This window comes from Strongylocentrotus purpuratus, unplaced genomic scaffold (genome assembly GCF_000002235.5).
Source record: "Strongylocentrotus purpuratus isolate Spur 01 unplaced genomic scaffold, Spur_5.0 spur5_scaffold_9, whole genome shotgun sequence".
NCBI classification, from domain to species: Eukaryota; Metazoa; Echinodermata; class Echinoidea; order Camarodonta; family Strongylocentrotidae; genus Strongylocentrotus; species Strongylocentrotus purpuratus.
Genome location: NW_022145615.1, coordinates 5,722,252 through 5,741,880, shown reverse-complemented (window position 1 = coordinate 5,741,880; position 19,629 = coordinate 5,722,252). Strand labels below are relative to the sequence as shown.

General features: G+C 37.5%; 2 protein-coding genes across 2 annotated transcripts in view; both read right to left on the bottom strand.

Moving 5' to 3' along the window:
- Positions 1 to 59: 59 nt before the first annotated feature.
- On the bottom strand, positions 60 to 13,764 carry LOC115920670 (E-selectin-like). Its single transcript, XM_030977038.1, has 4 exons — positions 13,704 to 13,764; positions 1,106 to 1,288; positions 388 to 570; positions 60 to 238 (listed from the first exon to the last, which is right to left on the bottom strand). The coding sequence occupies exons 1-4, from the start codon at positions 13,762 to 13,764 to the stop codon at positions 60 to 62; spliced, it is 606 nt and encodes a 201-aa protein (XP_030832898.1).
- A 4,783-nt stretch (positions 13,765 to 18,547) lies between these two features.
- The window catches only part of LOC115920669 (sushi, von Willebrand factor type A, EGF and pentraxin domain-containing protein 1-like), a 41,179-nt gene continuing 40,097 nt past the window's right edge, over positions 18,548 to 19,629 (bottom strand). Inside the window, exon 28 of the mRNA XM_030977037.1 lies at positions 18,548 to 19,276. Within this exon, the coding sequence (XP_030832897.1) occupies positions 19,106 to 19,276 (171 nt within the window). The 3' untranslated portion in view covers positions 18,548 to 19,105. The remainder of the gene's footprint in view (positions 19,277 to 19,629) is intronic.

The following is a 19,629-nucleotide window of genomic DNA, read 5'->3' as shown; positions in this document are numbered from 1 at the left end:
TGAATTTCGATCATACTAATTGCACAAACCTCTAGTGAAATGTACTCTAACTTACTTGTTCAAGTTGGAAGAGATCCGTTTAGTTGTCCATTTACGCCACAACTTGAAGTATCATCTCCTTCAAGGAGATATCCCTCAGCGCATCCAAACGTACATTCAGTTGACCAATCAACAGTAGAGTTCGATTCACATGACCCAATGAGAGGCGAGGTATAGTTCGAAACAGGACATGTAATGACTGAAGTGAAGGAGAGAGAGTAAAAATATGTTTTGTAGTCCGATAACATCAATCTCGTATCAAATGCGTTAAAATAGTGAAGTAAAAATGAAGAAAATGTATTTTACTCCAGAATACACTTCTATCAATAAGTAATTCCTTTTACTTACGCTCGCATCCAATTTGATCAGATAGTTCACCGTTGGTCTGGCAATAGACAGTTGAGCTCCCTACCAGATTGTATCCAGTAGGACAGGTAAAATCACATTGTGTATTCTCAGTGATGTTTGTTCCTGCAGGGCACGCGTTGTTGGTATTAGTCACCGGCAAAGTGTAGTTAACCTCGCAAAGAACTGGAGAGAATAGAAATCGAGTCGAATGACAAGTGAGATTCAAAAAAACAATTTCTGTTGCAATGGACCTAATGCCATTTCTATATACAGAAAGAGAATGGAATATCAAATAACATTTAAACCCCCCTCATTTCTTAAATATTCAGACGGGAAAGTAGGAATCAAGTTTACCTGACCAACCCTCGATCATTAGGCTACGTCTTTACAATATCGTCATTTTCTCTGTGCAGTTTTGATGACCAAGAAGTACAGGTTACGTTGTATGTGTGTCTTTGTGTATTTTTTCTAACTGGTCAGATCTGAGAAGGTACGAAAGTCAAAACAGTCTGTAAAAACCGGTAAAAACTTATACCATTGATAAGGTGCTAAAATTTACATTTGAAAGCATTTTGACATTCTGCTTTTTAGTTACCCCCAAAAGATACTCATTACTTTAGGGCTGCACTCCTTGAGATATGTTTATACTGCAGTAACCAAATTGGGGTCAGTTTAAATACTGTAATCATTAAGACATTTCTTTTATAATTTTACTTACTCTCGCATCCAATTTGATCAGATAGAAGACCGTTGGACTGGCAATAGACAGTTGAGCTCCCGACCTGATTGTATCCAGTAGGGCAGGTAAAATCACATTGTGTATTCTGAGTGATGCTCATTCCTGAAGGGCACGCATTGTTTGTATTACTCAGGGGTGGACTGTAGTTTACCTGACAAGTAGCTGGACACAGTTTGAACACATAAATGAAAATAAAAGTTGAAGTTTTTCGCATTTTTCTTGGAAACTGCAAATTTGGAGGGCAATTTTCGCATAGTTGGTCAGTGAAAGGGATATTACTTGAAGTATCTAAATCCGAAGAGGAGTGTGGGTTTGCGCAGGCATAATGGAGCTACGGCCACAGAAAGAAAAACAATAGAACTTTATAGAAGCGCTATTTATATCGTGCATGACTATTGGAGCGTGACATTTGGCGAGGACGTGTGCTATGATACGATTGACTTTACTGCGAATTTGAGACAGAACAGAATTTGTATGAGAAAGTTAAGGCAATTAGCGGTTTTTAGGTGTCATTTTTAAAGAATATTTGAGGTTTTTGACGGAGTCGATTGGATGCGAATTTAAAATAAAAGTATAAAGATGACATCTTTGATGGGCAGGTTATACGTCGTAGATGAAAGAACGTGTATTATGGACCCGGCCCGGCCCCCTCTCCACCCCCCCCCCTCCCCCCCCCCCCCACCCGGGATCAGAATGACCGCATGCGCGTTCCTAAAATGTCCGGTAAAGGGGTACTTTTCACGCACCAAAGTCCGGCTCGTACATACACAAAATTGATTTTACACACCGGACTTAGGGGTGTTTTCAACAGTGGCGGATCCAGGGGGGGCCCGGGGGGCCCGGGCCCCCCCCCCCCCCCCCCCCCCTTGAGAAAAAAATCATGTAAAATCACGTGATTTTTACCTTTTTTGGGGGTTGGGCCCCCCCCCCCTGGCGCTCAAGGGGGGGGTGCAAATTGAAATTTTTTTGAGGATCAAAAAAAAAAAATGTGCTCACTACCCCCCCCCCCCCCCCCCCCCCCCCCCCCCCCCCCCCCCCCCCCACTGAGCGAATTTTTGGCCGGCGCGTTTTTCAAATTTTCGGAGCAAAAAAAAAAAAAAAAAAATTGTGCTCTGTACCCACCTCCACCTCCCCCCCCCCCCCCCCACTGAGCGACTTTTCGGCCGGCGCGATTTTCAAATTTTCGGGAGCAAAAAAAAAAAAAGTTGGGCCCCCTCCCCTAAGAAATCCTGGATCCGCGCCTGGTTTTCAAAAGGTGGGAACATGCATATGCGTACCCGAAATAACACTGAGTGGGGGAGCGGGCTTATGGACTATCTAGAGGGATTTGTTAGAAGTCTGTATCATCAAGGATAGTGGAGATACGAAGCGGGAAGAAAGGAAGTTCCTAAAACGGACAAGAAAGGGACAACATTGTCCCTGGACAGTCACACAAGTACATGAGTGATTTCCAAAAACGAAGAATCAGATGACCTAGATTGGATGACGGAGAATACGCAATTGAAATTTGAAAGGACCTGGATAGGAAACACAAGCAGTTCGTGCAAAACGAATGAGACCACTGGGTTATAGTTACGTAAGTCGATTTTATATGAGTTGTTGTTCTTCTTGCATACATGTGATAATCTTCAACTCTGCTGTTTTCATTCATCGTTTTCTTTATGTTGTATTTGCCGAATAAACAATAATAACACCAATATAATAGGGGTGGATTTACAGTTAAAAGCGCCCCCTCCGGCAAGCTGTGACATGCCGATTGTTTAGGTTGCTGGAGACCGTAATACTCGAAACCGTCATAAGTCGAAGTTCGTGGACATCCCATAGAAACGCGTGTTAATTATATTATACAAGTTTCAACAGGATTATTTATTTATTTATTTATTCAAGTTTTATTTAAAATAGAGGGTAGGTACATTCAGTTTACCAAAACTGCTTTCCAAGTACGCCCTCTATGGACAAAGGATGTCCATGAACTTGTGGCGGTTCCGACTAACGACCCCCTGGTCGACGTCTTTCAAATAGTGCATCGCAGCAAAACGGCTAGCCTGTGATCGAAATGACCAAAGTGGTCCGAACTGCGTAAATATATTCAATGGGATTGATATTTCTGATATCAGCGCACATATTTTGGTTCGGTTATTAAGATCACTGATTTAATAACCCGCTCTTACCTTCGTAACTCCCCCTAATGCCAATGTTTAATGTGATTTGAGATGAAGGAAAAAGTGATGTTTAGTTCTCTTTGCACAAAATCCATGTTCTCATTTGATTTAATGCCATTAGTCATAGTAGCTGAACAAGATATCAAACACCATCATCATTACCGTGTTATATTTTTTTTTATAAATGTATGCAAGACAACGTCAACATCACAACGGAATCGGATGCAGAAAGTGATAAATTAAAGGGGTTTGACCGTATCCGTACTAATTTAAAAAAATCATTGTAATTTGGAGTCTGAACAAACGGATTGTATTGATACCATCATATCATACCTGTAGCAGGGAATTTTAAATCAAACGTATTGATGTTCCTTTTTATTTAATTGATTGACAAATGATTGGAACATAATTCCTTATAATACCGTAACCGTGTAACGGCGGGATGTAATCTGTTCAACTTAATACTGTGAAAACCCGCACTGAACATCGATATACATGAGAACAATGGTATCTAAGTTGACAAACTCTCTATGAATGTATTTGAGGATTCCGCCATATAACAGGCAGGGGCAGCGTTTCCAGGGGACGGGGGACACGTCCCCACCCCTACCCCCTCTCAATTTGTTAAGGGGAGATCCTCCCCCCTCCCCCCTCCCCGGGAAATTTGAAAAAGTGCAAATAAAAAATGTATAGCAAATACTGACCAAAGACTGCAACACGCTCTGGGGGGGGACAAGAGTGCAGCTTTTAGACTAAAACAAATTCAAAAATCTTCTCGCTCGGTCGCTACGCTCCTTCGCATAATATCCTTCAAAATGTACAAGTAAATAGTGTATAAAATCTGTATTTCGTTGGTATCACGCCAGCACAGTCTGCACTGTGTGTTTCCCTACTAAATCTTTACAACCCTTGGACTGCACACTAATACCTGCAAAGTAAAAGGGAAGTGTGAAAAAGTAAATTGCTTGTTTTTTATACTAAAGTTTTGCTAAGGAATGTAATTTTTAATACAACAACACTTCAAAAACCTGTGAGGGTGTAGTCACTTCCGTCACCTTCGCCACTGTTCGTCACTATGCTCCCTCGTCTATCGCATTTTGCATATGTTTCAGCTCTACCCCCCCCCCCCCCCCCTCATCACAAAAATCCTGCACTCGCACATGACTGACAGTGGAGACCTTATTACTATTGTAATGCATTTGTAAGCCATATCCCCGGCCCCCACTCAGTGTTATTTAGGGTACGCATATGCATGTTCCAACCGACCCCCCCCCCCCTTTTCAGCAAAAGTCCGGTGTGTAAAGTCAATACGGGTCGACCTTTTTCTTTTGTTACGAAAGGACATTTTGGCAACACGCATGGGGTCCGTCCGTTCTCGGAGTGGGGGGCCGGGGCCATATCTCACAGGTCAATGCGTATAGTCAACAAATAACAAATAACGAATCCGGTGTGCCCTTCTGGTTCTGATTGATTGGTTCTATTTTCCGCCATTCGTCCTTCAACTTTACGGAGTATCTAGGCTATCGCACTATCTTCGAATACACCACAAAATCTACCAAACAATGTCCTCCGCCCACATATGCGAGTCGAGTTATATGGAAAATGGCTCAACCCTTAAACAATTGCGACACATTTCGGTAGTGTTTGACGTCAGAAATATTATGCCAAAAGTATAAGAAAATCGTACCTCCAGAAAGTGGATAAATTATTAAATGTCGTCTAAGCTGGCCACCAGAAGGCTTACATAAAAATAGCCATTAATCAGGAAATATCCACCCTAACTTAAAATGTGTTATGGCCTTAAGAACTCCCAGAATTCCAAATGCCGCCAATCTTCTTAAAAGTAAGTGGCTATTTACAAATAAATGTACTTATCAACACTAAATGTATATTTTGTTATATTCTTGCTATCCTAGATGGCCGCCGTGAATTAACTTTAGGGCCTTAAATCAGGTAATATTCATTCTAAAGATGTAATATACAGGATTTAGGGGTCGATAAATCCATTAAGCAGACTCTAAATGTGTTTTGGCAGTCAGGAAATCTGGCAATCCAAGATGGCGTCCAAAATGGCTGCCAAATTTCTAATATGACCAGATTTGGGTTAGAATCTATATTATTGAACATGTTATTGTTAATTTGATAGTGTATTTGAGTAGTATAAGGATATTCGATCGTATATGAAGAAGTATCAGTACGTATCGTTGTAGCCATATGTACTATCCTATAGGCTACCAGGTTTCGGCATCTATACAAATAAGAAGTGTCGATAATTTTATCTGCAAGACGGCAGGTCAGATGAACGTCACCTTACCATCCAATATGGCCTGCACCATCTAACATTATTAGTGAATCGTGATCCCTCCACACCAAGTCTTTGGTGTTCGCGGTTGGGGGCGGAGGTGGAAGTAAATCCACTAAATTGAATAGTAATAAATTGTCCATTAGCAGACAAGAATCATAGAGATCTGACAATGAGTTCCTATTCTCATTAGACTTTTTGATATACAGTGCGTCCCAGAAAGAAAAAAAATAACCGAGGATTATGGATGTTTTATCATAACTTAGTCACAATTATAATTAATAAATGACACATATTTGTAAAGCTCAGATCCTCCTCTTTCATTCGATGTTACTCATATGATGAATACTTCACTCATGAGTGATTAAAAATAATTTGAAGAGAGGAAACCAAAACAATATTTGGCGCGCGGTATCTGAATTTCAAAGAGAAAATCGAATTTCTAGAAAGTTCAATTTCTGCCCTTTAATATGACACCTCAATTAGAAAAAATGAGCCAGGACTAAAAAGTTCTATTTGCTTAAAGCAATGCTTGCATTTCCATAATTTTATTAAACGAGTTAATTTTCACTGGATGCCTGCCGTAGCAACAAACAAAGTTGACACCGCTCTTACCTTCGTAACTCCCCCTAATGCCAATGTTCAATGTGATTTGAGATGAAGGAAAACATGTTGTTTAGTTCTCTTTGCACAAAATCCATGTTCTCATTTGATTTAATGCCATTAGTCATAGTAGCTGAACAAGATATCAAACACCATCATCATTACCGTGTTATATTTTTTTTTATAAATGTATGCAAGACAACGTCAACATCACAACGGAATCGGATGCAGAAAGTGATAAATTAAAGGGGTTTGACCGTATCCGTACTAATTTAAAAAAAATCATTGTAATTTGGAGTCTGAACAAACGGATTGTATTGATACCATCATGTCATACCTGTAGCAGGGAATTTTAAATCAAACGTATTGATGTTCTTTTTTATTTAATTGATTAACTATGGACAAATGGTTGGAACATAATTCCTTGTAATACCGTAACCGTGTAACGGCGGGATGTAATCTGTTCAACTTAATACTGTGAAAACCCGCACTGAACATCGATATACATATTAGAACAATGCTACCTAGGTTGACAAACTCTCTATGAATGTATTTGAGGATTCCGCCATATAACAGGCAGGGGCAGCGATCCCAGGGGACGGGTGACACGTCCCCACCCCAAACCCTCTCAATATGTTTAGGGGAGATCCTCCCCCCCCCCCCTTTGAAAAAGTGCAAATAAAAATGTATAGCAAATACTGACCAAAGACTGCAACACGCTCTGGGGGGGCAAGAGTGCAGCTTTTAGACTATTAAAAACAAATTCAAAAATCTTCTCGCTCCGTCGCTACGCTCCTTCGCATAATATCCTTCAAAATGTACAAGTAAATAGTGTATAAAATCTGTATTTCGTTGGTATCACGCCAGCACAGTCTGCACTGTGTGTTTCCCTACTAAATCTTTACAACCCTTGGACTGCACACTAATACCGGCAAAGTAAAAGGGAAGTGTGAAAAAGTAAATTGCTTGTTTTTTATACTAAAGTTTTGCTAAGGAATGTAATTTTTAATACAACAACACTTCAAAAACCTGTGAGGGTGTAGTCACTTCCGTCACCTTCGCCACTGTTCGTCACTATGCTCCCTCGTCTATCGCATTTTGCATATGTTTCAGCTCTACCCACCCCCCCCCCCCCCCCCCTCATCACAAAAATCCTGCACTCGCGCATGACTGACAGTGGAGACCTCATTACTATTGTAATGCATCTGTAAGCCATATCTCACAGGTCAATGCGTATAGTCAACATATAACAAATAACGAATCCGGTGTGCCCTTCTGGTTCTGGTTGATTGGTTCTATTTTCCGCCATTCATCCTTCAACTTTACGGAGTATCTAGGCTATCGCACTATCTTGGAATACACCACAAAATCTATCAAACAATGTCCTCCGCCCACATATGCGAGTCGAGTTATATGGAAAAATGGCACAACCCTTAAACAATTGCGACACATTTCGGTAGTGTTTGACGTCAGAAATATTATGCCAAAAGTATAAGAAAATCGTACCTCCAGAAAGTGGATAAATTATTAAATGTCGTCTAAGCTGGTCACCTGAAGGCTTACATAAAAATAGCCATAAATCAGGAAATATCCACCCTAACTTTAATAAAAATGTGTTATGGCCTTAAGAAATCCCGGAATTCCAAATGCCGCCAATCTCCCTAAAAGTAAGTGGCTATTTACAAATAAATGTACTTATTAACACTAAATGTATATTTTGTTATATTCTTGCTATCCCAGATGGCTGCCGTGAATTAACTTTAGGGCCTTAAATCAGGTAATATTCATTCTAAAGATGTAATATACAGGATTTAGGGGTCGATAAATCCATTAAGCCGACTCTAAATGTGTTTTGGCAGTCAGGAAATCTGGCAGCCTGCCGTAGCAACAAACAAAGTTGACAAAAGACTTAACTCCGTTTTGTTGACGATCAGCCATGCACAAAGGAGACGAAAGATCCGATGCTTTAAAATTATGTGTCATTTATTAATTATAATTGTGATTAAGATATGATAAAACATCGATAAAATTTCGGTTTCGTTTTTTCTGGGACGCCCCGTATAGGCCTATTTGTAAACAAAGACTTGGCAGCCATATGGCAAGAGAAAGTATCTTATATAGTCGCTAATATAGTTTTCGTGATGGCATTTGTTATTCTAAAGTAGCTGTAAGTCAACACTGCTTACGTAAATGGTCCCACAACTTGACTAAATTTAACCATTTATCTTAATGAAAGGGATACAATATGGACCATTGTAGGGCCAACCACAACTAAGACTTTTAGCTGCAAATTGCACGAAAAATATTCAAAATTATGGCCGTATCACTGCAGAGGTTTCATGATAATGTAAAAAAAAAAAGTGAAAAGTTGATGAAATTCATTTTAAGGAGCATGCGATTCCCGTAAATAGTAGTTTATCGAGTGGGTTGTAAATGATTTAAATATTTTTATTAATGAGCCTAGGCTACTGATGGAAGGAAAACATGAATTCACAGAACAGTTTTGAGTTATTCTTGTGTTGATAGCTATACAGGCTATTTAAGGTCTTGATAACAAATAAACTCTCATCCTGACAACAACAAAACATCTCAAATTTGAAAATAACTCACTTACAGTAATTTTAACCTGGTGTGCACTTTGGACACATCTTGGTTTTCTTGGATTCCTGACCATCAGAACACTTTTTAATTGACTTGAATGAATTTCATCAAAATAAAGTAGCCCTACAAATGAGATGGATATTTAATTATTTCAGGCCAATGCAGGTGCTGACGGCTATCTTGGATGGCAAAATGGCAGCCATTTTTCTATATTATCTTGTATTTGTAAAGTAATACTAAGTGATACTTGATCGTGCATTTATAAATATCTACCCTCAAATACACGTAACTATTTTTAATTCTAAACAGTGACTCAAATTTGAATAGTATAGAGTACCGAAGCTGTGACATTATACAAATCGTTTTGGGAATTTCTTAATTTTTTCTTCATTTTAATGTTATGAACCAGAACAATATAACCTATTTCCTATAGGAAATCTATTCAGATGATCATGTTATAGCCCATACTTATTCAATTGGTTCTCGACATTGGGACATTATTTTCGATGCTCTCTCAGAAAATAAAGACAAAATTGAGAAATTCCAAGGATGTATAATGTATATGTCTCAGTGGCCATCTAGGATTCCTAAATGGCTGCCACTGTAGTAAATATCTCGAATATAAAACTTCTCAAATAATTTGTAGCACTTTTACGGATATCATTGATTTCATAATTCTTTGGAATGTGATTTAAAATATATTATTTTCTATAATGTAAATAGTCACTTCCGGTCGTTTTCGGGAAAATGGTGAGTCATTTCGATGGTTATAATGACAACAAAAATGATAATCATCATAGTAGTAATGAAAATGATAACAATAATGATAACAATACCAATTATAAAGATAATGATAATAAAATAATCAGGCGCGGGTCCAGGATTTCTTAGGGGGGCCCAAATTAAAAATAAATTTCAAATTTAGTGTGCTGAAATTCGAAAATCCCGCCGGCCAATGTTTCGCTCAGTGGGGGTGGGGGGAGGGGTGAGGGGGGGGGGGGGGGGGGGTAGTGAGCACTAATTTTGTTATTTTTTTTTGCTCCCGAAAATTTGAAAATCGGGCCGTGGGGAAGGGGGTAGTGAGTACTTTTTTTGGGGGGGGCCTCGAAAATTTGAAAAATCGCACCCCTCCCCTTTAGCGCCAAGGGGGGCCATCTCCAAAAAAAAGGTTTAATTAAAAAAAGTTAAATTACACGGGTTTTTTTCCCGGGGGGGCCAGCCCCCGGCCCCCCTCCCCCCCCCCCCCCCTTCATCCGCCACTGATAATAATAATGATAATAACAATCGTAATAATAGTAATAACAATGATGAAATAATTATAACAATAATAGTAATAGTGATAATAATAATAATAATGGTAATAGACTTGGGTATATGGACCAAATTATACAATATGTGTTGTAATCAACCTCCTGCGTATGAAAAGTAAACGTTGTCTGAATAAGAAATGGAAGCTGACCCTTGTCTGTAAGTTCTATTGAATTCATTCGAATTAGACCTTGGCCCGGGTCTGAAATCACCATTTACAAAAGGAAAAACTAGAACTCACACAAATGCTTTTCTTTTTCAATATTTTTTGCCCTCAAGCAAATTTTAGTAGAATAGAATCTCTTATCACTTTAGTCACGTTCCATTCTTTAAAAAAAAAATAAGGATTCAGAACAGTGCTTTTTTAGTTAACAAATTTTACTTTGAAATTATACACACGCTCACACTGTATCCCAACATGAAGTATAAATGGTAAAGCAAGGTCTTATAAACCAATCTACTCCTCAATAATAAAGTCAAGTTCTTTATCAGATTGTGCATTGACAAAAAACTCCGACTGGAAAAGGCACAAATGTAGTGATGTACTACAATAAGCAAAAACAATGATGAACAAGTAAAACAACAATTAAAACAAATTAATAAACGAACAAATAATAGATTTTAAAAATACGAAACAATATAAAACTTAAGAGAGGGCATAGTCAGAGGCTTAATATTATTATCAGTATTGTTATTATTATCATCATCATTATCAGTATTATTGTAATTATTCTTCTAATTAGTACCATTATTATTTGTCCTTGTTGTTGTTCTATTTATCCTTATTTTTCTCGTTCTTCTTTAATTTAATGTACATGTATTATTGAAATATTAATGTGTTAGTAAAAGTTCTAAAAGTTCTAAATGTACCATTTCGACGGAATATAGGCTTTATCGACAATTATAATGAATGAATTACACCAGAGAACTTTAGATTACCTCATTTAAATAGCGACATATCATTATGTTCCTGTGTATGGATTAGCTCCGTTGTTATTATGTTCTTGCGTTCTTTAGAATAAATGCAAATGTTCAGATATAAAGAAGGTTTGAACCATGCTCCACTAAATAGTAATATCAATTACATCCATGTTTTTTGTAGAAAAACTGATTAACCTGTGCTCGGACCTACTTTATTTGTCACAAGCATGTCATTTTGTAAGCACAACCGGAGTTAAAAGTTTTCAAAACTTCCTATTTAATGTTCTTCTTTCTTAATTGATGAAATCGTTGTCCCATTAATTATTGTTGCCTCGCGGGTAGCCTCTTGCATGTTTGAAGATATGTCCTGCTGTTTGATAGTGTGATAAATTATTCTTGTCTAGTGGAAAGAAGATTTTCAATCGAAAAAATGTTTCAGCAAGAAAGCCGTCTAAAGGAAATAAGCTACCTGCTTCTTCTTTTTTTCACGTAATACAGACGGGATTCAAAACTACAACGCGAAATTTCCAACAAGTTCTGTCAATTGCCAATAAAGATAAATAAACCACTTACTCGCCCGAATTCGAAGGAGAGCTTACGTTGTCCGTTTTTGCATGATACTTTTAATACATTGTTTAAAAAACACTTTTCTCAAACTTGACTTTTATAATAATGTCAGGACAAATAATCTCACCTGCATCGTCTGGGATGATGAGAACAACACAGATCAGCGTAGCGATCATCAGCCGAATCATTTTGACTGTTCCTGTTCGATCGTTGGGCTTTTTAGATAAGATTTCTTTTTAGCATATCTTCTTAACACACTTGGTAAGGGGTAAGAATCAATTGAAGTGGCTTTTTGAAGACAGTTGTATGAACTGAGACGATCCTATGACGAACGTTGTTTACGATTATTGAGAGAATTTTTTTTGTCGATGGATTAACTTCCAAATGATAACTGACGTCTTCACGTTCTAGGGTTTGGCTTAGACTAACAAAAACCAGACAACGCCTTTCAGTTAAATCACTATACCGTTCGAGTGCAGTACATGACTAACTTTGGCTATTGCTCCATTTCGCTCTATTACATTCAGTTCACGACCACATGCGCTGCTGTAGTACAGAGGCGGGGAGGCCGGGGGCGTATGTCACAATGCCCCCCCCCCCCCCCGAACTTTTTCAAGTACCCGAAAGGGGTTCTTTTTACATAGGAAAGGTGCCAATTTTTACTTGAGATAAGTGCCCCTTTTTATTTATCATCCTAACACACTTCGTAAGGTCAATTAAGTGGCTCTTTGAAGTCAGTTATTACAATTAAAACGATCCTATGAAGAACGTAGTGCACGAATTTTAAGAGATTTTTTTTTTTCTCGATAGGTTTATACTTTTTTATACTACATAGTTTTGCTATTTTTTTTTTTAATACAACAAAACTTCACAAACCTGTGAGGGTGTATTCACTTCCGTCACATTCGCCCATCTCACTATGCTCCCTCGTCCCTCGCTTTTCGCCCCCCCCCCCCTACGGCATGAAAACAAATCGCCGCCCCTGATTACAGGTATCAAATATCAGGCAAGTATAATCTCTACATCATAACAGAACGTGAGTTTAACATCGCATATCACATAATGTGGGGGCAAAGCTTTCTCAAATAGTGCACAAAAATTATGCGAGGAGCGGCGTTTTCGCTAGCAAAATACAGGAGTTTCGGGGGTCTGTCTTCCCTGGACACCACGCCTTAAGACGCTGCGCTCTAAGTGGACCCAGAACAATATGTTTCAGCTCTACTCCACCTCCCCCCCCCCCCCCCCCCCATCAGAAAAATCCTGATGGCTGACAGTGGATACGTCATTACTATTGTAATGCATTTGTAAGCTATATCTCACAGTTCACTGCTTATACAGGTTAGTCAACAAATAACTAAATCAGGTGTGTCCTAATGGTACTGATTGATTGGTACTATTTCCGGCCGTTTGTCCGTCAACTTAAAAGCCTTACTGCATTACTTATAGCGACTTGCGCCCTCTATTTAGCAAGCAGTGTCTAGTCGGTGTCTATTGGTCCCCCATAATCCCCTTTTGACTATGTTAATTGAGAGCTGAATTGATGAGGTTTGAACCATGCTCCACTAAATAGTAATATCAATTACATCCATGTTTTTTGTAGAAAAACTGATTAACCTGTGCTCGGACCTACTTTATTTGTCACAAGCATGTCATTTTGTAAGCACAACCGGAGTTAAAAGTTTTCAAAACTTCCTATTTAATGTTCTTCTTTCTTAATTGATGAAATCGTTGTCCCATTAATTATTGTTGCCTCGCGGGTAGCCTCTTGCATGTTTGAAGATATGTCCTGCTGTTTGATAGTGTGATAAATTATTCTTGTCTAGTGGAAAGAAGATTTTCAATCGAAAAAGTGTTTCAGCAAGAAAGCCGTCTAAAGGAAATAAGCTACCTGCTTCTTCTTTTTTTCACGTAATACAGACGGGATTCAAAACTACAACGCGAAATTTCCAACAAGTTCTGTCAATTGCCAATAAAGATAAATAAACCACTTACTCGCCCGAATTCGAAGGAGAGCTTACGTTGTCCGTTTTTGCATGATACTTTTAATACATTGTTTAAAAAACACTTTTCTCAAACTTGACTTTTATAATAATGTCAGGACAAATAATCTCACCTGCATCGTCTGGGATGATGAGAACAACACAGATCAGCGTAGCGATCATCAGCCGAATCATTTTGACTGTTCCTGTTCGATCGTTGGGCTTTTTAGATAAGATTTCTTGTTAGCATATCTTCTTAACACACTTGGTAAGGGGTAAGAATCAATTGAAGTGGCTTTTTGAAGACAGTTGTATGAACTGAGACGATCCTATGACGAACGTTGTTTACGATTATTGAGAGAATTTTTTTTTGTGGATACGTCATTACTATTGTAATGCATTTGTAAGCCATATCTCACAGTTCACTGCTTATACAGGTTAGTCAACAAATAACTAAATCAGTGGTGCCCTAATGGTACTGATTGATTTGTACCATTTTCGGCCGTTTGTCCTTCACCTTTAAAGCCTCACTGCATTACTTATAGCGACTTGCGCCCTCTATTTAGCAAGCAGTGCCTAGTTGATGTCTATTGGTCCCCCATAATCCCCTTTTTAGTATGTTAATTGAGAGCTGAATTGATGAGGTAACCACCTGTCAGTGACCTTGCAGGGAGGTCTAACCCCTCCTCCCTGCCAATCTAGTACAGACGGGCTTTAATGAGTATCTATAGCACTATCTTGCAATACAAAACAAAATCTACCAAACAATGTACTCCGCCCACATACAAATGTATGCGAGTCGAGTTATAAGGAAAATGGCCTAACTCGTAAAAAATTGCGACACCTTTCTGAAGTGTTTGACGTTTGAAATTTTATGCTAAAAGTATACGAAAATCAGACCTCCAGAAAGTGTATAAATAGTTAAAATGTCGTCTAAGATGGCCATCAGAAGGCTTACATAAAAATAGCCATAAATCTGGAAATATCCACCCTTACCTAAAATATGTTATGGCCTTTAGAAATCCTGGAATTCCAAATGCCCCTAATTTCCTTAAAAGTAAGAGAGTTTTTTTTCAAACAAATGTACTTATCAAAAGTAAATGTAAATTTTGTCATATTGTAGCAATCCGAGATACAATATGGAACATTGTAGGACCAGGCGCGTACGCAGAGGGGGGGGGGGGGGGGAGGGGGGGTTAAACCCCCTTGAGTATTTTTTATGTGTATGTTTTATGTATGTTTTTTTGAAATCCCCCCCCCCCCTTTGAGTTATGCCAATGGCTGATGGCTGACCCCAAAAAGGTGACCTCCCCCCCCCCCCCCCCCAACAGAACAAAATGTCAAATTTTCAAATTTCGAGACCCCCCAAAAAAAGTGTGCTCTTACCCCCCCCCCCCCCCCCCCCCTGAAAAATCAATAATTATTATTACCAATAATAATTGCATTGAAGTTGAAAGTTTTCATTGATAGATGAAAGTCTAAGACAAATATATACACCCCAAATCCCACTATGTTGGCTATCTTGTTTTTATCGTATCTTTAAAATTATGTGAATCTTAATTTCCTCAAAACGACTGGCTCGTGCGTCTATAGCTGATTATGCACACAGTTTATAAGTTGCACACACGTACGTACTTCGATTCGAACAATATTTATAAGTCTCAAGATTTTAAGATTTTAAGATTTATTCATAAAAATCATGAGCAATAACAAGAAAGTTATAAAAACATTGAACATGTCGGAAAAAAAATGGTCTGTGAAGAAAAACAGCTTGTTATTAACACAGATCAACAACAAAAACGATTTTAAAAGAAGTACATCAATAATAAAATAGAATCGAAATAGAAATAGCAAATGCAAAATAATGATGATAGAATAGTAAAGAATAGGGGAAGGTGGATACATTTACAATACAGGAGGGGGTCTATATTTGTGATCTTTCCTGATTTGGTGTTTGCAATTTTGTCTTGAACCCTTCACACCGTGTAATATTATGTTCATGGGTACTTATTCTGAAAGTGCTTGTTCATTCTTGCAAAATATCCAATATCAAATGTGAATTTTGGTAGGTGAATTTCCTTGGTACGTTGAGCTGATACGGCACTACTCACACCGCATCTTAACAGACCAATCCCACCGACATTGATTATGACTTAAAACATATCAGCGAATCAGAAGACCGGAAATATTAGTAATTTTCAAACCTGTTTGGGAAGAAAAAAATTGCGGGCCGGTAGGTAATACATAATTAGGTTTTCAGTTGCTGGTCAATTTGTGTTTGGCTCGTTGGTGTCGGCGAAATCTAGTTCCAGTTTGGTTGGAGCTATCAAATTTGTGAGAGGCTTGCTGTATATTTGACCACAATAGATACGATTGTTATTGACACGACTAGGCTCAACTGAGTTGAATTATGGGTAGTACCTGGATTCACATTTACCATCAAAACGACCTCCTTTTACCCTTTGTACATGTACATAATACCTGATGACGTAAAACAGAATCGATAAAACAAATGTAAGAACATCTCGTCATATACCTCATTCCTAAAACAACAGATTATGTCATCACTAATTTCATAATAGGACCAATTCATTCAGATCGAAGGATAAGAACAGGGCGTGAACCATAACAGCAGTAACGTTAAACGAGATACCAAACTAAGAATTGTAGCGCCGGGAAAGGAGGGGGACGGGGCTGAGGAGAGGAGCTATCTTCCTTTTAAAAACAAATCAAGACAAGTCCCCTTCCTGCTACAAATAAAAAAGGTTTCTGTGTGAACAAATTCCACGCATGTGATACAGATAGAACAAAGGCCCATGAAAAGGTAAAAATGTCCCTTCTCTATCTGCTGTGCACCTAGTAGACTCATAACCAAATGATAATGAATAATTCAGTTTTAACTATATATATAATCTGTAAGGATGCCATCATCACATCATAACCTTACTTATCCACTTAGTCAACACCGTTTTAGGTCGTTTTAGGATGGTACTCTTTCTACGCCTTTCGAGTAACGACGAAGTATATTTAGCATACGAATGGCCTTTCCTAGAACCCATAATACGACATGAGTATCATGGTATTCTATACATCATATTAATTTTTTTTTTTTTACTGCACTCCCAAATAATGTCACTCTAAATGGAGTTCATTTATCACCAAGTTTGATACAGATTGCAAAAACTTACCATATTCTATAATATATTAGAAAGGATATAACATTTCAATATTCTTGCAAATAACATGGACCAGTTGAAGAAGAGTATAGTCAATTACTGTACATACTTTATCTGCTGTGTCAAGATTATGCAGTTCTTGGAAACAAATTAAATCACTGAAAACACTTATGACCAAAATTAATTGTGATCCTAGTTTATATTTGTAATGTTGATCATACGACCTTACTCTAGCTCCATAGAATGATTCCTAAGAATTTAAACTAGAAACATTAAATTCAAGAATAGTATGTTCCAAAGTTTTGAATTCGCAAAACGTTCATGAAATCTAAGACATAGCAGAATGGAACTAAGATACATCTTAATTACAGCTTTATCACAGTCCAATACTAAATCCCCATTGTATTATATGCAACAATTCATATATATGAATACAAAACTTGATATAGAAAAATATCCTCGACATATAAACATATATAGTAAGTAAATAAGTTAAAGTTCTAAACTAAGGTTCACTTACTTTCCACTTCTCATCAAATTTACATATATAGTTTTTTTTTAAATATATATATAGATATATGTTAAAATAGTTGCACTTGTACGAATAATACGGTGAATTTCATTCCAAGATTTTGCATATTTAACATTTCAAACATTAGGAATAACAGAAATATGACAGTATTTAGGTTCTTTCATAGTGCTATATCACATTCAAAGCTGATCAAAGCGCTTAAGGGTGCGTTCAATCAAATTTTCGAAGCTAGAATCACAAACATGAATCACAAACCAAAACGCCGTTACAAAAAACAAGGTCACTGCGGTTAGCGTTCAAGCGATTTTTCATCAACGCTGATTCTAGCTCATTTCGAGCCCAGCCACTGCGCATCACACTGCGCAGTTTGATCCAGGAACTTCGGCGCGCGCTTTCTGGAATTGTTTACGACCGACTGTCGACTGCTGTTTTGAGCATAGATCGCAATAATAAGACAAAGAATGAGAAGGTGATAGAAGGAAGAAACAAAGAATAACATAAGGAAAGACAGAAAGACAGAAAGAGAGTGATAGAATGCTTAAAACAAAGAATTACATAAAAGGTGATAGAAGGAAAAAACAAAGCATAACATAAGAATAGAAGGAAGAAACAAAGAATAACAAAAGAGAAGGTAATAGAAGGAAGAAACAAAGAATAACATAAAAGAAAGTGATAGAATTATAAAAACAAAGAATAACATAAAAGAAGATGATAGAAGGAAGAAACAAAGAATAACATAAGGAAAGACAGAAAGAGAAATTGATAGAATGCTTAAAACAAAGAATTACATAAGAAAAGGTGATAGAAGGAAGAAACAAAGAATAACATAAGGAAATACAGAAAGAGCACATGATAGAATGATAAAAACAGAGAATAACATAAGAAAAGGTGATAGAAGGAAAAAAACAAAGAATAACAGAATAGAAGGAAGAAACAAAGAATAACATAAGGAAAGACAGAAAGAGAAAATGATAAAAGGGAAACAAGGAATAACATAACGAAACAGGCCATGATGGTATAGTGAACGCAAATTGCATGCAAAGCGGGCGCGCGGTTTTTCCCAAACCGGAACAGGCTTCGTCATACAATCATGAGTGAAAACTCCGTCCGTTCAATCGAATTTTAGCGACCGTGATTCTGCAGAATCATGATACAAAACGCATCTTTTTCAGCGTTTCATGTTTGTGTTTTTAAACACGTTTATTTTTACGACCGACGAAAAAATCGCTTTAACGCATTGCGTTTTAAACTAAACGTCTTTAGAAACCGTGATTCTAGGTGGAAAAAGTGTCGATTAAACGCACCCTTACAGAGCAGATTACCAACAGCATCAAAACCTCCGAGTCCAGAATATTCAAAACAATAAAATATCCTACTACAATGCTTTTATTTACATATGTATAAAAAAGTTTTTAAATATTTCTTGAATGATTTAGTAGAAGTTACCGTAATGGAAAACAATTTACGTGGTAACCTATTTTATATTAACCGGTTAATATTTTGAAAACTTCGCTCTCCAATCTATGAATTTATTCCAGGCCCTTAATTCGATTTAATTGATATTACGATATTCCAGACTGTTTGTCCCATATGTTACTTACCACATCAAAGATGTTTATGATATCTGAACATTAATTGTTTAGATAAGATTAAATATGAAGTGAAATAATACATTTCATATCGATTTATCGGCAGAACAACTCACTACTCGTGTGGGAAATGAAATAGTCAAGTACTTTGATTTTAGGGCATTATACTGTATACATGTAGCGTTAACACAGTGTAGTTTTCAGTAGAGCTTCTAACGGTAGACCTAAACGTTCCCTGTTCATTCATGGATCGTGAGACCGTTGTTGTAAAAGCCACTCGAGGCTGAACGTCTGCTACTCGACACTTGATCTCCACTTCGCTGGCCGTACCCCTTAATAGAACGTTTGATGTCAGATCCTGGGTTCTTGCTGTAGTGATTGGATTGCGAGCTTCCCATGCGTGGAGGCAACTTTAAACAAAAAAAAATTAAAAAAATTATTTTCACTTGAATGATTGTTTTGTGTTACAATTGAATGTTAGAATGTGAGGAAGGTATTGAAGTACATGTATGCCGTGGTAAAAGATATTGTTGTCTAATCAAAGTCTTGCTCGCAGTTTTGTATACTCATCTGGCATTAGATGATTCTATTTATTTTAGATTACTTGTAAAATTGCATGATCAATTGCTTTTACGTATTACAGTAACGATATAATTTCGTTGAAAACTATGATGAAAAACTATCAATATAAATGTTATGTGTCAACGAAATAATTCATGATGTCCTTTAGCTAACCATATCAAAGAATTTATAACAAATATAT